Source organism: Eutrema salsugineum, unplaced genomic scaffold (assembly GCF_000478725.1).
Source record: "Eutrema salsugineum unplaced genomic scaffold, Eutsalg1_0 scaffold_5, whole genome shotgun sequence".
Taxonomy (NCBI): domain Eukaryota; kingdom Viridiplantae; phylum Streptophyta; class Magnoliopsida; order Brassicales; family Brassicaceae; genus Eutrema; species Eutrema salsugineum.
The window spans coordinates 5,651,622-5,675,319 of NW_006256612.1; the positions used below are offsets into that span (position 1 = coordinate 5,651,622).

Below are 23,698 nucleotides of genomic sequence, written 5' to 3' on the forward strand. Positions count from 1 at the left end.
CCGACTATAATGGAGAACCGGGTCGGATCTAAAAGTCGACCCGATGTCAATATCTATGACCGTAGGAAGGACAATCCACTTGATGATTAAGCTTAGGTGGTAAACATATTAAATGCATAATGCATCTTTCATTAAATTTAAATATTAATAATAATTAAGAATAAGGTGCCAAATGATTGTCTCTGGCAAACCGAATGGTGTTAGTTGACAAATGTATGTTTTAATCATGTGGCTACCTTCTTTGTTCAGATGTCAACTTTATTTCGATTCTTTTTTTTCACCTCAAACACGATTACACGAATGAATATTACATTTGTCTTTTTGGTAATCACTAATGACGTGTCGAAACTTGGCTTAGCACATAACAATGCTGTTTTGGGCCCGATTCCGCCTTCTTCTCTACGAGAGTTGTTAAAAAATTTACATCGATAATGACTAGTTAGATAAAATTAAAGTATGATAACGTAAGACACAACAAATGCATTAATTATCATTGCCGGTTAAATTTCAAATTATAAATTCATAATTGCTAATACTGAAATTCTAATACAGAACAAATAGCGAGCACTCAGTCACAACGTGTATTACGTGCAACGTCTACGAATCGAGACAGATTGTTCAAACTTGGTGAAAATGATTGCGAATTCAGTGGATTGGCCGACGTTTAATTCAGAACTAATTTTTTTTTTTTTCTTGAGAAATGTTTTTGTGAATTTTAGCATAGTTTATGTTTCTCCTTTTTTAAATGTTCTTGTAGACTCTCTTGCAAAGAAGGCTCGAACATGAGATTTGATATTTTTCGTGTAAGTCAGACAAAGTTGGTAAGGATTATTTCTACAAAACCACCACTTTAACGACCAAAACTTTATTTAATTATACGGTAGTTGACAAAAAAAAGTGAGTGTATCGAGGGCAGAAACACAAATCTCAACTTAGATGCACGATGAGAAGCTGTCTTAGTAAAGCTCAAATCTCACCTACAAATCTTAGTAACTCAATTCTTTTTTACGATTTTAATTTTCTACTGCGACGCTCCAAACGCAGAATCGCCCTCTGGTAAAAACGCAAACACCAGACGCTAATAGCGGCTTGATTTTTTTTTTTTTTTTTTTTTCGTCAGCGGCTTGATTAATAAGGTTATTGAGGAGAGCGTAGAATTCTCTTCGAGGTGTTTTGGATTCAGATTTCGCTTCGTTCTTTCGATTTGCTTGGGGTTTTAGTCACCTTTTCTTCGCGAGAGAAACTTTGAAGAAGAAGATCAAATTCGTCCGAAATTTCCTTAGGGCTTTGGCGCCGGAGCATGAGCGTAGATTCGAACTCGGACACAGAGTCTGATAGATTTCAGGAGAATCAGAAGTCGAGATGCTAGGAGAATGTGGGAGGCTATCCAAGGCAGAGAAACTGGTCGAATTCGTTCTAATTCCTTCGTCAATCAATTCAAATCCCGCCGGATTCTGTCTCTCCAGCTCTCTAATCGAAAAGATTTTGTTTCTCCTCATCGTGGCTCCGTTAACTCCCTTCAGGTACCCTTTACTAGTCTCCACTCACAGATACTTGACTCCTTTGTTTTCGATTTTTGTTTTTGGGGAATCGTCAAAGACTTAGTGAGAAATTTGATTGAGTTCACGAAATGTTTCCTACTTTGGGTTGTTCTAGGATTATCACGAAGCTTATGTATAAGAATAGGCTTATATTTGTGTGGTAGCTGCTATATGTCGAACTCGTTATGGAGATTCTTTTGCTTTGTATTAAGTTCGTAACCATGTTATCAGGTTGATTTGACAGAGGGGAGATATTTGCTATCAGGAGCATCAGATGGCTCGGCTGCTGTGTTTGATATTCAGCGAGCCACTGATTACGAGGCAAGTGGTCTTATAGCGAAGCACAGGTGTATATTTACTGTCGACAAGCAACATGAAAATGGACATAAATATGCGATATCCTCTGCCATATGGTATCCCATTGACACAGGGCTATTCGTTACAGGTTCATATGATCATTACATTAAAGTCTGGGATACCAATACTGCACAGGTACCAAATTTTCAGTTGTGAAAAGTATAGCACTTCCATTTTTCATGTTTTTCAGACGCTTTTTTAAAAATATATTGTTTCTAGCCTTTCTGATTGTGACTTTCAATATGTTTTAGGCGGTTGTGGATTTTAAAATGCCTGGAAAGGTTTATAGAACTGCCATGTCTTCTTTGGCAATGTCTCACACGTTAATCGCTGCTGGAACTGAAGATGTGCAGGTTCGCCTCTGTGATATAGCTTCTGGGGCATTCGCTCACACGTTATCTGGTCACCGTGGTATGTTTCTTTTCTTTTCCTCTTAAAGGAAAGTAAATCAGTTTCTATATGGAGTGGTGACTACTGAAACAATACGATACTAGACTCATGCGTTTCTGCATATCTAAATATTATTAGTTAAAAAAAGTATTAATACAGGCTACTAAATTGTGTTGTTGTCATAATACGCCAGATGGTGTTATGTCAGTAGAATGGTCTACTTCCAGTGAGTGGGTTTTGTACACTGGGGGATGTGATGGTGCAATACGCTTTTGGGACATTAGACGTGCTGGGTGTTTTCGTGTTCTAGATCAATCAGTAACACAACTTGGAGTTCGACCACCAATTTCAAAGCATACAGCGGTTAGCAGTAAGGTTTGTTCCTGAAACTAGTACTTTCTTTTTACTCATTTAAATTTCTTAAATAGACAAGTGATGAGTTTCTCGTTGTTTGTTTTTGGTTTCATTTACCTGAATTAAGTCTGTAAATTTTAACTGGTATCTCGTCTTGTATTGTTTAGATGCATCTGTGTTAGAGTGTAATTTAAAATAAATGACATGCCTGTGAGAGTTAGCATTAATTAGCTAAGTTTGTGTGAAGGTATTCAAACTGGAATGACCCTTTTTACAATTTATTTATTATTTTATATCTAGTTGTCCTGCATGTCTAAAGGACTTCATGTGACAGGAAGAATGGATTACCAATATCTGCTTTATTTGAGAGGGGAATCCTTTACTATCTTCTCGTACAGGTTTCAGCTGAAAAATCTTCATCTGGGGGCAAAAATAGGTTGAAGGTACTGCAGAGGAAACACACTGGCAGCCAGATTACAAAAGGACCATCTAGCGCTAAAGCTTCAGTGGAAAAATCTCGACAGAAGAGACTTCATCCTGGAATGTTATCTACTCTAGATCGTGCTACGGCTCATTATGGTGCTGTTACTGGATTAAAGGCAACTAACGATGGGATGTATCTTCTTAGTGCTGGTAAGGTTCTTATGGTCATGACTATTTTTTTTGTTCCTTATGGTATCTATTTGAACTCTGTCACTAATTGGTATAGGCAGCATCTTTTGATTAAGTCTTATATTACATGCCTCTAGTGATTTTAGCATGATTAGCATAGACTTTAAGTTGTGCTTGGCCTTACAAGTAATGTCTTCGATTATGAGATGAGGAGCCACTTGTAAATTATTTTTGTAAGTTCGGTAGTTCTAAGGTCGACCCATGTTTCCTTGTCCGAATGGATCCATGGCTCTGATCCTCTGTTTGTCAGTTGAAGCAAGTGTTTGCTCAGGATGTTTTTTCCCCATCAGCCTCTCTATGAGTTATTATGCTCTCCATTGGCTGAATAACTTCTAGAATTAACTTGCAAGTGTGGATTGTGCCAACTCTTTAATCCTGAATTTGAGTTCATGATTATAATTTGCTTGTGTACTACACTAATGCTTTTGAAAATAACCTATGAGGCACTGAGAAGCGGTAGTAATATCTTTGGGGGTTTAAGCATCGAGTGACCATATCAATTTAGTTGCAAGTACTGATTACTACTGTACACATTTAGTGATGCTATATGGATTACGTGCCTCCACATTCAGAGACTAATTAGTATTGCATTTGCATGTTATGTTTCAGGGTCGGATTCAAGAATAAGATTGTGGGATACTGAATCTGGATGCAATACCCTTTTGAACTTTGAAACTGGACGCATTCAGACCACTAAAGCGATTCAGTTAGCTACCAGCGATGATCCAGCTCTTGTATTTGTTCCATGCATGAAGACTGTGAAGGTAGTCACCAACTTACTAATTTCATCAGCAAATCTTTTCATTCCATTACTTTCACCATTGAACTGAGTCGTGCTGCAATTTTGTATAAGGCTTTTGGCATGTGGTCGGGTAGAACAACACTGATGTTTCGTGGACACTACGAAAACGTGAACACTTGCTGCTTTAATTCCAGTGATCAGGTATAACTCAAATCATTAAAATCTCCCCAAATCTCCCGAGTCTGTCATTTGGCTTTTTGAACACACCTTTAAATCCGAATGACTTGTTATGCTTCCTCATAGGAACTATACACAAGTGGTGCAGATAGGCAAATACTTGTGTGGTCACCTGGTGGATCCATAGAAGGCGAAATGGTTAATAAGCTAAATTCCATCACTACTTCAGATTCTCTCTGTATTAGAGATTACACGAGTCTTAATTGTGTGGGTGTCTTTCTGATCAAGATTGTGTCGATGGCAGGTGCAAGTTGAAGAAGTAGCCGAAGATAAAGACAACTGGAGCGATTAAAGAAAATCAAGTTTCGGGCAGTCTTCTTTGTCAATCTGTGAATTTCCATGTCCATTGTACCGAGTTTAATCCTCACAAACTCATATTACTCTATGCCGGTTTTTTTGTTGGTTTATAATGTAAACCGAAATGTTTGCTAGTTATATAGAGACATGAAGATTAAAACTCGATGGGAAACAAAAGCAAGTGTGTTCAAATCTGGATATACGGAGTCAATCCGAACCGAATTACAAAAAAAAATGATCCGCTAGAAGACCAAAGTCAGCGAAGACCAGAAAATATGACTTTCTATATTCATATACATACGCTCACATTGCATATACAAGTATTCCAACGTTCGGGCGAAAAATTTTAGGCCCCGTTCGTTTTTTATCTAGATGTTGTATCTAGATTTTGCATATAGACTAGCATCTAGATACAACATCTAGATATTGTTTATATTAAAAATTAGATTTTGCAATTAAGATGCTACATCTAGATATTAAATTGTTCGTTTGTAAATTTAGAAAAAATAGTTGAATGCAAAATATATCAAATAATTACAAAAGACATACTTTTGAATTATTATTTTTAATAAATAATATTTTATTAAATTAAGTTTAAAAATACATGAAATTTTTTTTTTGCATTTTTTGTAGGAAAATATGATTTTGTATATTTGACGGAAAATTATTTTACTGGAATTTTGAGTTTTTTATGGAAAATCAAGATATTGTGTTTTGATGGAAAATTCAGATTTTACGTTTTCGGCGAGAAACCGAGAGTTTTCATTTTCGACAAAAAACCGAGATTTTTTGTTTTTGGCGAGAAATCAAGATTTTGCGTTTTCTGGCGAGAAACCGAGAGTTTTCGTTTTTGGCGAGAAACCTATATTTTTTGTTTTTAGTAAGAAATCGAGATTTTGTGTTTTTGGCGAGAAACCGAGATTTTGTGTTTTCGACGTGAAGCCGAGAGTTTTTTATTTTTGGTGGAAAATCGAAATTTTGCGTTTTTGGCGAGAAATCGAGATTTTGCGTTTTCGGTTCACCGAGATTTTTCCTTTTTTGGCGAGAAATCGAGATTTTGCGTTTTTTGGAGAGAAATAGAGATTTTTCGTTTTTGGCGGGAAACCGAGATTTTTCGTTTTTCGTTTTGGTGAGAAATCGAGATTTTGCGTTTTTGGCGAGAAATCGAGTTTTGCGTTTTTAGCGAAAAACCTAGATTTTTCGTTTTTTGGCGGGAAATCGAGATTTTGTGTTTTTAGCGGGAAATCAAGATTTTACGTTTTTGGCGAGAAATCGAGAGTTTTTCGTTTTTGGCGGAAAATTGAGATTTTGCGTTTTTAGCGAGCAACCGAGATTTTTCGTTTTTAGTGAGCAACCGAGATTTTTCGTCTTTGGCGGAAAACATAAAGTTTTTGTTTTTGGCGAGAAATCAAGAACTAACGTTTTGGCGGGAAATCAAAATTTTTCGTTTTTTTGCGAAAAATTGAAATTTTTCGTCTTAGCAGGAAATTAAGATTTTGTGATGTTTGTGGAAATTGAAATTTTGTGATATTTATAGAAATCAAGATTTTTATTTCAGTAAAGACATTAATGTCTTTTACATAAATTAGATGCAAACGCTGCATTTGAACTCTCTCTATTTTTTAGTATCTAAAATATCCAGATTTTTGAAATGTTAATCAATTTGCATCCAGATGTTGTATCTGAACGTAAAATTTTTTTAAGAAAACGAACAATATTGAGACATTTGCAGCTAGATGCAGCATCTAGATACAGAAACGAACATGGCTGAACACGATTTCAACGTTGAGATTATTTTTGAGTTGATTAATGAAATTGCCCAAAAAAAAAAATTCCAACAAAATTAGACAAGTGGTGGCATAAATATATAATCAGGTAGATGACTATTTTTAAGAGTGTAAAAATGATTATTATTCTATTAATTAATTAGAGTTACCATAAATTCATCTCCTAATTATAATTTTTTGTTAGATTAAGTCAAGTAACCATAAATCAACTCTGTCATGTTCTACTTTTCTTTTTCTTCCACATTTACTGTATAAAAAAGTCTTAAGTATAGAAAGTTTAGCAGCATTGACTTTCTTGACCCCTCCAAGTCATCTCTTGAGTAAAAACGAGTCTCCTTTTCATTGAATTTCAAAAACCCATCCCCATGAGATTTTTCAGAGTTCGCAGAGGAAACTTCGACGAAGCTCACTTAAGTGTGAGACGACGCGTTCTCTTGACTGATAAGGTAAATCACTAAAAGTTAAAACCTCCATTGAATCTTCATGGCTTCTTCCTTTTTTAATCATTTTCCAGTATATAATGGAGTTTTTCAGTGACTTGCTTACATATATAATATTTCTGCGTTCTCGATTTACGAGATCCTTGATTCTCTCTAAATTCTCTAATAATATTTCTGCGTTCTCGATTTACGAGATCCTTGATTCTCTCTATAATCTCTAATCTGTCTCCTGTGAAAGTAGCTGAGGATCCGCTCGTTGTTCGTAAAGTGTGTGTGTAGAGGGAGGAGTGGAGAAGTAAAGCTGAGAAAATGGAGAACTACTTGAACGAAAACTTCGGCGATGTGAAGCCGAAGAACTCGTCTGATGAAGCGTTGCAGCGTTGGAGGAAGCTCTGCTGGATCGTGAAGAATCCTAAACGGAGGTTCAGATTCACGGCTAATCTCTCCAAGCGTTCCGAGGCGGAAGCGATTCGGCGTTCCAATCAGGTGCGTTTTCCTACTTTTGGGTTGCTACTGAAAAACAAAATCTTTCTATTCTGGCTTATATATGCTGTTGGAGATCTCGTGAATCTCTTGCGTCAAGCACACTCCGAGTTTTGCTTGGTTGACTCACTGTTGTTTTAGAACCAGTTACTTCTTTTTCTTCTTGTTTGTTCTTTGGATGGGATCTAAGTGAGCTCGTTTTCTGTAGTTACTTATGCCCAGTTTTGTGATCCTTATGTTGGATTTGAAACCACAACTTACTATCTTGTTCAGTTTGAAATGACAAATGCCTTTTACTTCAGTAACAGGAGATCTTTGTAGTATCTGTTTAGTTTTTTTTTTGCCTGAGTTGTGATATCGTTACCTTGAAACTTGGTTGGGAGTTATCAGTAAGTATGCCCCCATAATAGAAAATTTCTGTCAAAAACCACTGAAATGACATTACTTTTTTTTTTGTTTTGTTTCTAATATAAGACGTCAAGAGTTTAGGCTGCTTGTGTTGTTTTCTAGTAAGAGTGTTCAGGGGTTTGTGCTTTGTTCTAATACCAGTTTCCTCTGTCAACGTTCTGAATTCAGGAAAAATTTCGAGTGGCGGTCTTAGTTTCACAAGCTGCACTTCAATTCATTAACGGTGAGAATAAGACTAGTCCTTAAGTGTTGCTCAATATGTATTTTCTTTCCTTAACGAGAATGTATTGCGTGCTTACAGGCTTAAATCTGTCCAGTGAGTACACAGTACCTGAAGAAGTAAGAAAAGCAGGATTTGAGATTTGTCCTGATGAGTTGGGATCGATTGTAGAAGGCCACGATGTGAAAAAGTTGAAAATTCATGGTGGAACTGAGGGCCTTACAGAAAAACTCTCCACGTCAATTACTAGTGGCATTGGTACCTCTGAAGAGCAGCTGAGTCTAAGAAAAGAAATTTATGGAATCAACCAATTCACAGAAAGTCCCAGGCGTGGCTTTTGGTTATTTGTTTGGGAAGCACTTCAGGATACAACCCTCATGATTCTAGCTGCATGTGCGTTTGTATCGCTTATTGTTGGGATACTGATGGAAGGGTGGCCAGTTGGGGCCCATGACGGACTTGGTATAGTGGCGAGTATTCTGCTTGTTGTCTTTGTCACTGCCACCAGTGATTATAGGCAATCCTTGCAATTCAAGGACCTGGATGCAGAGAAGAAAAAGATTGTGGTTCAAGTTACAAGAGACAAAATGAGGCAAAAAATCTCAATATATGATCTACTGCCTGGCGATATTGTTCACCTTGGCATTGGAGACCAGGTTCCAGCTGACGGGCTATTTCTCTCAGGGTTTTCTGTTCTGATAGATGAATCGAGCTTGACTGGAGAAAGTGAACCGATTAGTGTCAGTGTGGAACACCCCTTTCTTCTTTCCGGTACCAAGGTTCAGGATGGATCTTGCAAAATGTTGGTGACTACAGTTGGGATGAGGACTCAATGGGGTAAATTGATGGCTACACTAAGTGAAGGCGGCGATGATGAGACACCTTTGCAAGTAAAACTAAATGGTGTGGCAACCATCATTGGTAAAATAGGTCTATTTTTCGCTGTCATTACGTTTGCTGTTTTGGTGCAAGGATTAGCTACTCGGAAGCTCCAAGATGGTTCTCACTGGTTCTGGACTGGTGAAGAACTGATGGCGGTGCTGGAATATTTTGCTATTGCTGTAACAATTGTTGTCGTTGCGGTCCCAGAGGGCTTGCCGTTGGCTGTGACATTAAGTCTTGCTTTTGCCATGAAAAAGATGATGAATGACAAAGCTCTGGTGCGCAATCTAGCTGCTTGTGAGACAATGGGATCTGCAACAACTATTTGTAGTGACAAGACCGGAACTCTGACAACAAATCACATGACAGTTGTAAAAGCCTGCATCTGTGAACAAGCCAAAGAGGTTAATGGTTCTGAGGCTGCTATGAAATTTGCCTCTGGTATCCCTGAGTCTGCTGTTAAAGTTCTACTGCAATCTATATTTACTAACACTGGTGGTGAGATTGTTGTGGGCAAAGGAAACAAAACAGAGATACTGGGATCACCCACAGAAACTGCTCTGTTAGAATTTGGGTTGTCACTCGGAGGGGATTTTCAAGAAGAAAGACAAGCCTCAAATGTTGTGAAAGTTGAGCCCTTCAACTCGACAAAGAAAAGAATGGGCGTCGTCATTGAGCTCCCTGAAGGACATTTACGGGTGCATTGTAAGGGTGCTTCTGAGATAGTTTTAGATGCCTGTGATAAGTACATCAACAAAGATGGTGAAGTTGTTCCCCTTGATGAAGAATCTACTAGTCAACTAAAGAACACAATCGAAGAATTTGCTAGTGAAGCACTTCGAACTCTTTGCCTCGCTTATTTGGAAATCGGTGATGAATTCTCATTAGAAGCTCCCATACCAAGTGGTGGATACACTTGTATAGGTATTGTGGGCATCAAAGACCCTGTTCGCCCTGGTGTCAAGGAGTCTGTTGCGATTTGTAGATCTGCTGGCATCACTGTCAGAATGGTGACTGGAGATAACATTACTACAGCAAAGGCCATAGCCAGGGAGTGCGGGATATTGACGGATGATGGCATAGCTATCGAAGGCCCTGAATTTCGGGAGAAAAGTGAAGAGGAATTGCTCAAGCTAATCCCAAATTTGCAGGTGATTATCTACCAAATACAAATTGCTAGTATTGAATTATACTCTTTTGTGCAGTCTGTGTTGGTAGTTCAGAATCAATTGATCCGCAAACAGGAAACGAACTCCGAATTGCATATGCATAATCTTCAGGGTTCTAACAAATTCCTTAGGACGTACTCTTCTACAAGGGATTCAAACATTCATTTTCTTATTGCAGGTGATGGCTCGATCGTCGCCCATGGACAAGCATACTTTGGTGAGACACCTCCGCACAATGTTTCAGGAAGTCGTTGCAGTGACAGGTGATGGAACAAATGATGCTCCTGCCCTTCATGAAGCTGATATTGGACTTGCAATGGGCATTTCTGGAACTGAGGTGTGTCCTCAGTCTTCCTTATCCCTATTTCGTTATCTGGTTTATGAGGAATGATAGTATCCGCTGCACACAAAATTCGAGTCTGGATTCTCATGGAAGAACATTGTTTACATAGCTCCAGTAATTCAAAGAAGAATGGAGTTGACATATTTTATTGTCCAATTTTCGTAGGTGGCTAAAGAGAGTGCGGATGTGATTATCCTCGATGATAACTTCTCGACAATTGTCACAGTGGCGAAATGGGGACGTTCTGTCTACATAAACATTCAGAAATTTGTTCAGTTCCAGCTTACAGTAAACGTTGTGGCTCTTATTGTCAACTTCTTATCAGCCTGCCTTACTGGTTAGTTTCAAACCACATTTCTCTTTCCCTTGTTCTAAAGACCAATTATCTCGTTAAGGATTGTGACTAACTGCTCTGTTGCATTGATTGCTACTGTGTATCTCAGGAAACGCGCCGCTTACAGCTGTCCAGTTACTATGGGTTAACATGATAATGGACACACTTGGAGCGCTTGCGCTAGCCACTGAACCACCACAAGACGATCTGATGAAGAGAACTCCAGTGGGAAGGAAAGGAAACTTCATAAGTAATGTAATGTGGAGGAACATACTTGGTCAGTCTCTATACCAGCTTGTCATCATATGGTGTCTTCAAACAAAGGGAAAGACAATGTTTGGTCTCGATGGCCTCGACTCTGATCTGACACTCAATACCCTAATTTTCAACACCTTTGTCTTCTGTCAGGTAAACTTTCCTCAATCAGAATCTCAAAAAGAAACAACCTGCCGACATTGACCCTAACCATGTTCTCTGTCGATAATCTTTTTTTCAGGTGTTCAATGAGATAAGCTCAAGGGAAATGGAAAAGATTGATGTGTTCAAGGGGATACTAAAGAACTACGTATTCGTAGGAGTTCTAGCGTGTACAGTGGTGTTCCAAGTCATCATAATCGAGCTACTGGGAACATTTGCAGATACAACACCACTAAATTGGGGTCAATGGTTCGTTAGCATCATGCTAGGGTTCCTTGGCATGCCTGTTGCTGCTGCCTTGAAAATGATCCCCGTTGGTTCACACTAAGTCTTTATTAGCTTTGAAGGGTATCAATTTTTTCTCCGGCCATGGAAGTTTGATTATCCCCAAAGGCCCTGGAAAATATTCACTTTTTTTTTTCCGTCTTCTTTTAGGAAATTGTAAAAGTGATATCTGGAGGAGCATCTGCTTCGTAAATTAATGTTATGGAACTTTGTTACTTTATCTATCGTTAATCTGTAGGATACCTTCACTGAAAGAGTGAGACGTGACACTTGTAATCTGGTGATCCTTCACCTAAGGGGATTAAAAGAAGTTCCCTTATGCCCAAGTCCTGGCCGAATCTGAATTCTGAACCATGAGATAAATGTTTACACAGAGAAAACTAAAGTTGTATGATAATAAGCTCTTCGAATACTGCGTCTCAGCTCAAAGTACAATTGGTCAATGGTTTAAGAGCAACAACTGTTGTATCATAGAATAACACACTAGAGAGTAATTAAGACTAAAATAGTGATATAAAAATCTAATGAAGGGACCAATAATCAGAAAACATGAAACAGCAAAAGTGATTCTATGGTATAAATCAACAACAACAACAATGCAGCACATGAGTTCGCAAAGCTTCAAAATCAAATGTAAAGTCATCATTCATTCTCCACTGTAGCTGCATAATGCCCAACGTTCATATTCTGCAATCATAAGTTGGAAACAAAAAGCACTTTCATTATATTTTCTGCACAACAAAATGTCCCAGAGAATATAATCAATCACGATTTATAATTACCTTAGCTAACATCCTTTGCGTGTTAAGGAATTGTGTCCTTGCTTTGTTGAGAGCTGAATTTGGAGATTTAAACAACCTCTGCCACATAAATAATGGGATGAGAACATAAAATATCACTCATGGGTAAAAACTGGACATAATCAATGCCTTGCAATTAGAGGACCAAAGAGGAATGCAGTCACACAAACAAACCTTTTCGTCTCTAGACATACTGGATCCACTCTTTTTTGGAGTGAAACTAAACACGTCATGAAGAAATTCATTCTCCTGGTTGCCAAAAGGAATGAAACAACAAAGCGTCAGCTTTTAAAGAAAGAAAACCTAAGAGAGAGTGAACACTTAGAAAGAAAGGCAAATAAGAAAACACACCTGCATATGCTTGATAAAGCCACCCCCAAGGAAATGCTTCAAAAAATTCAACTGTTGAAAAGCAACATGTAAGTGTTAGAACCAGTGACAAGAAATCCACAGAAAGAACAGAACAAGTCCTATAAAGACTGAGAGAAACCTGTATCATCTGATACCACGTTGAAGTCTGTAAAGAATCCCCTCCGACCTTTGTAGATGTTTCAGGTGCATATCCATGCTAATCATAATTAAACAACAAATCATCAGTAAAATTCCGACCAGGAGAGTCAAACGTAAACCTCATCAGGAGAACATATCGAAAAAAAGTTGAAGGTATACCTCAAGAAACTCAACAAGGTCTCTGAACATATTTCGTTGGGTGTTGAGATCTTTCTTAGCAGAACCTTTACCACCTGCCTCTGCAGAGAGGTCCCTAACTTGATTAGTGACTTTAGATTTCAAGCCATGCATGTTAATCAATGCCTCCTGAGACACACTTCCTTCTTTCACTGATCCATTAACAGACCCTTTGGCTTCGGCAGAGAACTTCTCTAGAGTTCCCAACTCAAATATAATCGCAAGCGCTTCACCAGCAGCTATACGTACAGATCGGTCATCCTTTTCCAACAGTGAGGAGAGATAAGTTACGATCCTGCAATGAAGACATCAATATCTAATCAGGAATATAAATCCATTGATAAGTGACACACTAGGTCAAATAAATGCCTGAAGCTCCACTTACTCTTGCCAAATTTTGGGACCTAGGGTCCATCGATCAACTGTTGTGAGCAGAAACGCCCAGGAAGAGACAACAGTAGTTATTACAGCAGGTGAAGGTTTGGTTGCAACAACCTACACAAAATGCCAACTTACATGTAAGCCTACTATATACTTTAGATTAAACAATCCACTTTCTTAATAAACCAAATTAGCAATGAAATGGCAGATTATTTGCATAGATCTCTCGGTTTAAATATGAGAAAAGAGTAAGATGCATACATTAGAACCTAGTTTGGGGTGAATCATTTGCCATATTATTTGCATAGATTTCTCGGTTTGCTCTTCATTGGTCCCACCAACAAAGGTTATGACCGCTAAACACTCAATAATCTGCAATGAAATGGCAGGATATCAACAAGCGTGAATCCAAGATGAATCTTATTTAGAAACCTTAAACAGAATAACAAAGCACTCGATCATCAAATCATCCATACCGAAGTTATTTTCAAGACTTCACGGCCAGATTTAAGGGCCTGAGAAAGAGGAGTGACCGATTCTTCCAGAATCTCTTGTGCTTGATCCCCGAGTCCAACAGTCAATGCTAGCAACCCTGGAAACACCACATTAACTATTAATATAGCTAAAAAAAAAAACTGCTGAAGATGATTGATAAGTTGCCTTTTACTCAGGGACACTAACCAATAACATGTGATGCTAAGGAGGTTTCCTTACTGGACCCTTTCTTGGTGCAGTGTAAACACTGGTGCAATAAAGTGGCAAACCTGCATCGTTAAGAAGAAACATTAGACAACAATCAGGTGTCAACAATACTGAACCATAGTTAGTTCTGTATGATTTATGATTAACTAAACGGAACTCTTAAATTTTTGAAGTGGAATGTTAAACTAAATAAGGAATAGAGTATCAGATGGTTACTTCTTTTCTACAAACTCATGCTGCAAGTCGTTGTTAAATGCGTCAATAATGGAGGCCAAAGCTTGCTCTCTCGTTGAGCTCCTTCACATCCAGAAAAGAATCCAAATAATATCAGCTTCGCATCAAAATCAAGCAAAAGCACAATAAAACTCAAAAGTTCTGAAGAAGGATCAAACCATCAAAAAGAAAGTGATGGACAGAAAAAACCTACCTTTTCTCATACAATGCATCAAGGGATTGATCCAACATAACATCTTTGTGAACCTGAACTTCATCCATGCCGGGTCTCTCAGATCGCATGGTGGAGGAAGAGCTAACACTACTTGTATCATCATCACTATCAAACAAATCCTTAGGCGCATTCTTACGCTGAGATTCTGCAATATTTCCAGCAAAGTGAATCTTAGTTTACTATATCAAACGAAATCAACTTCCAAACCACACCAAGAAACCAAACTAGTAATAAACGTCAACAATTTCTAACGAAAGCAAATCAGAGATTTAGAAGTATATTAATAAAACTCGAACGCAAGTGAACCTTAGACAAAGAAATCCAGGTAAAATTGAACCAAATACAATCAATAATTTTCAAAAGAAGCTTAGTCCTCTGCATCATTTCGTATATCAAATATTCAAATCCAAATCAACTTTCTGACGGGGTGGAAGAAGCTATAAAGCTCAGACTTTTCTCTTAAGGTTATTATTGAATCTCAAAAGCAAATGTGTTTGTCTACTCACAACTGAAGAACTTATATATAAAGAGTTTTCTCTTAAGGTTCCTAATGAAGCTAGAAATAACAACATCAAATTTCTCAATCAGAATAAATTTGTTAATGTCAACAATTTCCTAAGCACCCAATTGAAATTGAAACCCAATTCGAATCAAATAAGATTTCAAATCGAGAAGACTAAGCTTACTCTTCCCCATGGTTGTTGTTGTTGTTGTTGTCTTGCTGGTGATTAACTCTTTGCGGAAATTAGAAACGCGTCAAAAGGGCTAATAAAGAAACTGAAAACTAGAAGAATTACGATCGGAATCAAGTGAAGAAGGAATCGAAGCACGAAAACTACAAAAGAAGAGCAACAAAAGTCTGGAAGAAAACGAGGAGGAATGAGATCGGAGAGGCGATATATCCATTAAAAAGCGAATGTTCTATTGGGAGAGAGACGAGAGAGAGTAGAGAGAGGTCGAGAAAGTTTCAGACTTTCGTCTTTGCCGAAGGAAGAAACGTGAGGAGGAAATTAGTGAGTTTTTTATATGTAAGAGGCGTAGAGGACTCGACTCGGTGAAATCGAAGAAGAATCAAACCATTTACACCTACGGAATATGCTCTTACACGTGGCTCCGTTTTCGCCGTTAGATCCTCACTTGCCGACGTGACTATGATTCATTTTCTTTGGCCACACCTACATTTTTATAATTTATAGTTTTTCCATTCTCGTGTAAAGTGTTTTAGATCTTGTTTTAATGTGAATCTTTAGTATATACCTGATCGAAAAAAAAACTTTAAATACTTTACCGATATATTTTTGTGATTATTTTATTTTTCAATTTTTTATGCAACATTTAATATTTTACTTACTTTAATTAGTATTTTTGGTTAGACTGTTAGAGGGGTTTAAAAACAAAAGATAAAGAGATAATTTCTAAAAATACTTAATCTATGTCTATTCATCCAAAAATAAATTTAATAAAATGCAATGGACGGATTTAGGTAGTAAATAAGGTTAATCGTCATCTAGAATATATAAAAAAATGTGGGAAGAAAGGAGCTTGATATATAGGAGAAAAAAAGAGAGTCGAAGTGTGGGCCATTAGGATCTTCTCATCTCTTGAGCTACGTAGACCACACAAACCGTGTAGTTGCTTGTCGACCCCTCATTTATTTATTTTTTGTTTTTTTTTACGTTTCTAGATTGTCTTTTTGATATGGTTATTGTCTTGATGATATTATTATTGTGCATTATGGATGGTCATTTGGATATTAGACTAACAAGTGGATGGCTTGGTATGTAATTCCTTACAAATATTCTTTTAAATGGTTTATTTTTTGGATAAAATTTTACTTTCCATTGATTAGGAATTTAGAGGGAAAGAGCAGCACAAAAACATTAACCCATTCTAAAAGAGTTAGCCACAGAGTCTCAATTAAACCAGGTGGAAAGAAAGAGAGGAATGGCCCATTTTTCAAAATTGGAACGCGCACTGAATCGTTTAGACCATCTCTAACCAATATTCATTAAAACACCAAATTTTGGTGTTGTAAATAGTGTTAAATTTGGTGTTTGGATGAATAGTAAGTTTTTTATCTCCAACCACAACACCAAATCTCACACTAAAAAAAATATTTTTATTATTATATTATAAAATTTAAAATTTTCTTTATTTTTTAATAGTTTTGATAAATACTAAACAACTAATTATTTATAACATTACATGAAAATATAATTATAATATAATATATACATTTTGACAAGACAATAAAAAAATAATAATAGTCTTATAAACCGTTTTATAAAATCTTATTAACCCTTATAAAAAAATTTATAAACTTATAGAAGTTATTTTATAAATCCTATAAACCTTTATAAGTAATTTTAGTAATATAAAAGTTATAAGTAATAATAATATAATATGAAAGTTATAAATAATGATAATATAAAAACAAAAATTTAGTATATTAATTATAGTTATGAAATTTAATCAATTGATAAATAATATAATATTTAAATTATAATAAAAATAACAGTAAAATATTATTATATTTTTAGAATTTTGTGAATAATGCAACTGCAAATTTGGTATAGCACTATTCACAAAACTCTAAAAAATAAAAAGATGTTGCATTTGGCGTCCCATTAGAGATGGTAGAACTCTATATTTGGTGTTATAGAATCCGATTGGAGAAGCTCTAAAACGAGACGTCAATGAATTGTTATTTATAATTTCTTGTCAATCAAGTATATAGATCACTTTGATTTTTAGACGTAAAAAAAAGATTACTTTGATTGTTTTTTTTTAATTGAATGTATAATTTCTTGTCAATCAAGTATAGAAATCACTTTGATTTTTAGACGTCAAATCAAACAAAAAAAAAACAAAGATTACTCTGATTGCTACAATGAGTCAAAGGGTACAAGCTAACGCAAAGGCTACAAAACCCGAAAGAAAGAAAACAAAATATGGACCTAAAAGGGGACAGTATATGGTAACGCGAAAATCCCGACTTTAGACAAAAACTGAGCCCTAGGAAAAGAGACAACAACTCCTGATGATGATGATGATAGCTGCAACTTGATCTTGTTCATGTCTTCAACATCATTCATCGTGCTAGCTGCAGCTTTATCATTTGTAGTCTTCTTTTGCTTCTTATTAACAGTACCAAAAAGCCAGTCGTCGTCAAAATCCAACGTATCGTATCGAAATTCGTTTCTTGGCTTACAGTCATGCTTCTTTCTTTTCTTTGATTCACAAGTCGTAGCAGCTTCTTCCCTTCTCCGCTTATGACTGTTCTGATCAGACAAATAGTCATCTTCTTCTTCTTCTGTTAAACAACTCTTTTCAAGTTCTTCTGATTCATCTGAGACTTGGTTGCTTGCGTAATAATCCTCTGTATCAACGGATTTCTCCTTCTTTTCGTCTTCCCGTTGCACCTTTCTCGAAGAAGCCATTAATTTTCTTTCCATCTTAGAGGTCTGAGTGAATCGAATCTAGGGTTTCAGCTCACGCCTAAGACAACTCTCTATGTGTTTGAACCGTAGAGAGAGAGGAGAGGATGAGAGAGAGAGATCCACAATTGTTTGACACTGAGGGTTACGGTCATTATTTATAGACACTGAGAGATATCTGCTGAGTGCCGACTTACGGTTTGGGGTAAAAAAAAGGAAAATCGCATAAATGAGATATAATTTTCATTTGTTTTTTTCCTTAATCCGCATCAACTCATGCTTATTAATTGTGGAATAACTATTAGGCTATTAATGGGCCTACTAGTAAATATTGTTATATTGTACGGCCCATTCAGTTTCTACATGTTAAGTCATAAACATAGGTGACATCTGACATGTATATGTGAAGAAGGCTCGTATACTTTTGTGAGTTAAAGAATAATTTCTTTTTTGTTGCACATGATGTCAATATGGCGGTGGATTTTGGTTTTCTTTCGAAAAATAAGATACACCGATTCTTACGAAGTATAATGAAATCCTCAAAAGCATAGATTTAAACGTAGTATCATATTCCCATTTATTAAAAAAAAAGTATACTGTCACCAAAAGTTATATAAATATTTATACATCAACGGAAACTTATTTAATCAAAAGAGAAGTGTTCTTCTTTTAATTACCAGAAACAAGCATTACAATCAAATGGAGGTATTGATTTTGTAACCCGTAAAATTTTGTTTCCCGTATCTAAAAAAAATGAAAACCCCCAAAAATAATCATCTTGTGCTACTGTTATGTTTCTTTTACCTCTAGAAACCAGAAACACTAGCAATGTGTTTCTTCATAGCTCTATCTTTATGATGATGATTTCTTCCTCCACCTCCACCTCTTCGTCCCCTTCCTCGACCCCTTCCACCTCCATTCTCCGCCTCTGTAATAGCCTCTGAGTTGTTATTATTCTCATTACTCTTCTCTTGCGGCTTCTCTCTGTAAGACTCTCTCGCCATTCCTCTTCCTCTTCCTCTTCCTCCGCCGTTTCTTCCATTCTCTCTTCCATCGCCTGCGATCACGTTCATATTAGACTGACCCTTTTCATCTCTCTGTGCCTGATACTCCGTCAGCTTTCTAACCGCCCCGAGAGGAATGTTTCCTCCACGTCCCAAGCCAAGTATCATATCTCCCTGAGCTTCATTTATCAGTGAAGCTTCGTTTGCGTTTGCTACCGCAACTGCGCCTGCAACCTTGTAACTGTAGTTCTTACCATCTTTTACATAGAATTGAGGATTCTTTTTGCTTCCCCACTTTGAAGCAGCAGAGGGTTCAGATCCTGCTGGGTCAGCTCTGTTACCAAATGACTCGCTTTCTCCCGTAGCTGATTCCCCAACACTGAAACCAAGATCATCAAAAGAGTCGTCGTATTCATCGTCGTACTCATATTGTGCAAGTAAGGCCGCGTTTCTCTCTCTGTCGGTTTCTTTTCTTGCATCGAGAATTTTGTAGTTTGGAGTATCATCCTTGGGCTTTCTGACAAATCTGCCAGCCGTTGTGGATGAGGCTGATGAAGCTGGAAGTGAGGGACCTGTGATCGGTTGCTCCGTGTAGTTACCAGAGCTACTAGTGTCAGCTTCGATGAGCTTTCCTTTCCCTTTGTCTTTGCTACTAAGAGTTGGAGCAGATTTAGGTTGCGGCATCGTCTCCAGTGAAGTATCCAATCGCTGCAAATCGTCATGGAGTGTTCCTTCAAGAATCCTCTGTATGACTTCTTCTGGGTTCTGGTTATAAGCTTCAAGACACGCAGCTAAGAAACCATTCCCATACTCAGGGAATATGTCTTTTATTTGACTGATCTTGGATTGCAAAACAACAGCATTTTCATCCATAAGCTCTTTGGTGTTTCCACCGTCAGTTAGAAGAAGCGGCGACTCCTTCATCGAGACTGTGTCTGCAGAATGCAACATGATCATCGACAAATATTGAAACTGCTCATCTTCCAGTGATACCCATCCTGCGTAGAAACCAATATTTAGACCATACTGTTTATAACTCATGGCATTAAGTAATCAGACCTCCTATGATACAAAGAACTAGCTTTTGCAGAAACTTACACATTAATTGCACTAGCTAACAGTGGAATTAATAAGATGCTTATTTTATCCTCAGTAAAAATATCATAACATACTAAATACTAGTACCAACATTGACAAGAAAACTCAGGTAATAGCTGCGCGGAACCAGCTTGTGCAAGAAAATACCTGCATTCTGTAAACTCCTAAGTCTATCAATTATTCTGTAACTCTTCTCAATCTTATGAAGTAATCGGTTCTTGCTTTCCAGTGACTGCTCGGAAACTCCACCGATCTCCCTGAATGTTTGGATCAGTATATCTGCCCTTACCATAGGGTCCTCTACACTTGACGGGAGCATCTTTGTGACAGATGGAATTGAAGATTCGTGATTGAACAAATCATTTCTGAGATAACAGATATCTAAGATTTTCCAGCATAAACTTCCTATCCTTGTTGACAACATGTTTAAACTCGTTGATATGTCTGAAAGAGAGTCATGGTCTCCATCCTTGAGCAAGACTTGAAAGCCACGATGGAGTGATGGAAGCAATACATCATGCAATCGAACAAGGCTGCGGAGAAGTTCATCGCTCCCATAACTGCGTAAATGGATTTAGGTTATGATCAAACCAAATCCAAAACAAGCCAAACATAGATCACTAATAGCAAAAAAAAGGTTCCACTATCCAGTAACAGATGATTTCTGTCAGCGCATCATGTATGATAGATGCAAGACTTGGTGATACTACTCAGAGTACATGTTTAACGGTTTCTCCAGCTTACATTCTCTCCCAAGAGAAATTGAAAGATTTAAACTGAAGATGATGCCTACCTTGTCTCAACAGGGCATGCCAAGATTAACGCTGCTGGTGTATAAGCAGAAATGAAAGCATCCAAAGACACAACTCCATCATTGATAAAGTCCATAACCTAATCAGATAGAAAAACCATTAGCACAATTTCTGCTGGTGTAAAGCGCACGCCGTTTTGAAATATTTTATCGCAGTACAAATTCTTCGTTGGAAACTGTTACACACAGCGATGAAATCTGCCTTTCCATTTGCCATAGAATAAGATTTTCGGTATCACACACTAGTAATAGTATAACATTTACTTTATGGTATGTTCAACATTCCCCAGCTCACTCCACTCTAATTAGGAGCGCGAGTTCAAATTGGCTGAAACAGGAATAGTTTAACTTTAATATACCTACACATCCTGATTTTCATATATCCAAGATGACAATCTGAAAGAAGGGAAGCATCTACAAAATCCTGACCGATGTATCAAGGTCGTTTCAGTGTAACCATTAAAAAAGATTTAAAACTGGGAACAGTTTTCATTTATTTCAAAAATTTGTGTCCTTACAAGTGATTTTAATTTTGAAATTACTTTTCCGAGCAAGGAAAAAAAAATTATGTTTCAATATCTTAATTGCCGATGTTGATAGTTTCAGATTTTAATTCTACTTTTCCCAGCAAAGAAACATTTTATCAGTTAGTTCCTAAACTCTGCTACTGATAGTTCTAGTTACGACACGAAAAGCAACGCAGCACCAGGAACTATAATGCTACTAGTCTGATGTGTCTACAGAAGCAAATGCTAAATGGTACTATGTAAAAGCAATTTTATCAGCAGAGACATAAGTAGCAAGAAACAGAGGAATACTCGCCTCCAAAAGGTCAGAATGGAGTTGTCTACGTCCATGGTCTTCACTATTTGCACTCGATAACAAGGTCTACAGATTAAAAATTACCAAAATAAGATTTTTTTAGCCCAAGAATGTTAAATTCAACACTTAATTTGATCTTATACTTAATATAATGTGTATATGCATATTTAAATTTTCTAATTTATCCCAAAGTGAAGCTTCTGAATCAAATATAATAACATACCTCCAACGATGAGGTGCAACGGTGATGCATTGTGTGCAGGATGCCCAAGAAATGAGATAACATCGTATTCACACTATCAGGAATCCTGGTTTGTGATTTCACAGCATTCTCAATCTGGGAAAATGGACAACGAGTTTAGCAAAAGAATAGAAGATTATCTCAGCTTTAACATCCAGCGGCAATTAGGAATCCCAGGATGTTAAATGTCACAGAAAACAAAAAATCGTAGCCCAATAAGCAATCTCAGCTTTCGGACCAAGTAAATTTTCCTGGAATGACTTACTAAAGATTTTGTGAGCTCTGCATTCTCATGTCCATATATAGCGCATATATCCAATAACTTTGGCAAGTCCAATAACTTCTTTTCCTGCAAGAGAACTACAAACAAAAATGGTGAACAGCTGTAAGCTAGAAAGTGATCTCAAGCAAATCCCACGAGTCACGCCAGGCACAACAAAAAGCATAAAAGAAGAATGTTATTAATAATAGGGAACAGGAACTCAAGTTTACTGCAATCAAATGACGAACTAAATTTATCTTAGAAAATTTTGATCAATGAGAGGACTTCTCTCACTACCCAATTCTAACCAATCCCAGTATATACATGAAGAACCACATGTTCTACTGCTAGCTCTATTTAACCGAGCCCAAGACTAACAAACTCTAGTCAGTTACCTATGGCGAGCTGGTCGGAGAATCAATATTTTACAGATTATGCTAACCAACATACAATGATATACCCCTGAGCACAAACGCCAACCAATATAAAAAACTTCTAAACATACGACTTGTATGCTTATCTAAAACCTGACTGGAAAGTGAACAGGAATCCAAGCGTGACGCATGCCAATCGTTTGTTCTACGTTTATTTCATATTTTAGAACAAAATAAGTGACAACAACTCAACAGACAAAGAAGCAAAAGGCCACCTTCATGATCTTTCTGACTAAGACTGTCAGCAGCTCGAGCACCGGGATCCCTATTGGAAGATCTGCCACGACCAATATACAAACTCATCAACTCACAAGACCCAAACGCATCAAAAATAACGAATTGTCATTGTATCCAGATTCGAACAAGACTATTCGACTGAGGCTAGAGGTTATGAAACACGCATCGACTCACATTCTATACAAGACCATGAAAATACGGCGGCATAACTCGAGTTCTCCGACAATTACGCCGGCGACAATTCCCTTGACACCATGCAGAGGGAAATCATACCATCTGCTTCTAAATTGCAGGAAGCTATCCAGAAAATCGTGCAACGATGCATCACTAGCCACTGTCATCATCAATCAAAGGAAGTAATATCAGCCCAAAAATCCATCACACAAAAAGTTGAAACTGAAGAGAACAAAGCTAAACTGAATTCAAAGACACTAGTCAATGACCTTCTCTCCAAAAGTCTCTAGGATTCAGCTTGAGCAGCCTCGTGAGCTCTCTATTGAGGAGATCGACCACTCCCTGAGACTCAAGAGGATCCAAACCTCCATCCTCGGGGCCGAGACCGGCGGCTACGGCCTCGTCCTGCGGCAAGTAATTCACGAAACTCCCACCGCCTTGAGCAGGACTTTTGCTAGATACCCACTGTCCCTGATCCCCAATCCTAACCCTACTACCAACCGGAGCGGAGCCCCTGGAAGTCGCGGTTGATGAATCCGATTGCCTAAGCGAAGAAGAAAGAGAAACGGGAAAAGCGGTGGAACTAGATGTAGGAGTTGGATTCAAGGGTTTGGGAACAAACTTCTGCTGTCCCTTGGGGATGTATCTGGAATTCTCATCTTGCCGGCTCGAGCGTCGCTGAGACATGATTGTTTCAATCAGAAGATCGGCGATGGATGGAAGAAAAGTGAAGAAGCTGTAATTTAGACGACGAGGCGGGAGGAAAGGGACAATATACGCTCTCATTCAATCGATTGGGATT

General features: G+C 37.5%; 5 protein-coding genes across 6 annotated transcripts; 2 read left to right on the forward strand and 3 right to left on the reverse strand.

Annotated features, from left to right (window-relative positions):
- Positions 1-1,111: 1,111 nt before the first annotated feature.
- On the forward strand, positions 1,112-4,769 carry LOC18992284 (DNA excision repair protein ERCC-8). The gene is made up of 9 exons (XM_006415662.2): positions 1,112-1,523; positions 1,773-2,033; positions 2,150-2,309; positions 2,482-2,663; positions 3,041-3,275; positions 3,924-4,078; positions 4,168-4,257; positions 4,360-4,431; positions 4,538-4,769. Exons 1-9 carry the CDS (start codon positions 1,374-1,376, stop codon positions 4,583-4,585), a joined length of 1,353 nt encoding a protein of 450 aa, XP_006415725.1. The 5' UTR covers positions 1,112-1,373; the 3' UTR covers positions 4,586-4,769.
- Positions 4,770-6,926: 2,157 nt separating this feature from the next.
- Positions 6,927-11,606, forward strand: LOC18992285 (calcium-transporting ATPase 1). The gene is made up of 7 exons (XM_006415664.2): positions 6,927-7,303; positions 7,877-7,931; positions 8,010-9,961; positions 10,158-10,316; positions 10,488-10,659; positions 10,766-11,064; positions 11,153-11,606. The coding sequence occupies exons 1-7, from the start codon at positions 7,127-7,129 to the stop codon at positions 11,399-11,401; spliced, it is 3,063 nt and encodes a 1,020-aa protein (XP_006415727.1). The 5' UTR covers positions 6,927-7,126; the 3' UTR covers positions 11,402-11,606.
- Positions 11,607-11,735: 129 nt separating this feature from the next.
- LOC18992287 (interferon-related developmental regulator 1) lies at positions 11,736-15,407 on the reverse strand. The gene is made up of 13 exons (XM_006415666.2): positions 15,063-15,407; positions 14,356-14,521; positions 14,145-14,225; positions 13,908-13,990; positions 13,703-13,818; positions 13,488-13,598; positions 13,231-13,340; positions 12,828-13,140; positions 12,649-12,726; positions 12,510-12,560; positions 12,333-12,407; positions 12,141-12,218; positions 11,736-12,045 (listed from the first exon to the last, which is right to left on the reverse strand). Exons 1-13 carry the CDS (start codon positions 15,070-15,072, stop codon positions 12,001-12,003), a joined length of 1,317 nt encoding a protein of 438 aa, XP_006415729.1. The 5' UTR covers positions 15,073-15,407; the 3' UTR covers positions 11,736-12,000.
- A 1,926-nt stretch (positions 15,408-17,333) lies between these two features.
- LOC18992288 lies at positions 17,334-17,844 on the reverse strand. The gene has a single exon (XM_006415667.2). It carries the CDS (start codon positions 17,829-17,831, stop codon positions 17,334-17,336), a length of 498 nt encoding a protein of 165 aa, XP_006415730.1. The 5' UTR covers positions 17,832-17,844.
- A 537-nt stretch (positions 17,845-18,381) lies between these two features.
- On the reverse strand, positions 18,382-23,583 carry LOC18992289 (activating signal cointegrator 1 complex subunit 2). Of its 2 annotated transcripts, none has more exons than XM_006415668.2 (9): positions 23,166-23,583; positions 22,897-23,056; positions 22,701-22,762; positions 22,055-22,149; positions 21,772-21,885; positions 21,549-21,614; positions 20,709-20,806; positions 20,063-20,475; positions 18,382-19,815 (listed from the first exon to the last, which is right to left on the reverse strand). In XM_006415668.2, exons 1-9 carry the CDS (start codon positions 23,581-23,583, stop codon positions 18,620-18,622), a joined length of 2,622 nt encoding a protein of 873 aa, XP_006415731.1. In that variant the 3' UTR covers positions 18,382-18,619. The 2 variants fall into 2 exon arrangements, with proteins under 2 accessions (XP_006415731.1, XP_024008259.1); XM_024152491.1 differs by having other exon boundaries at positions 18,620-19,815; positions 22,055-22,138; positions 23,166-23,306.
- Positions 23,584-23,698: the final 115 nt, after the last annotated feature.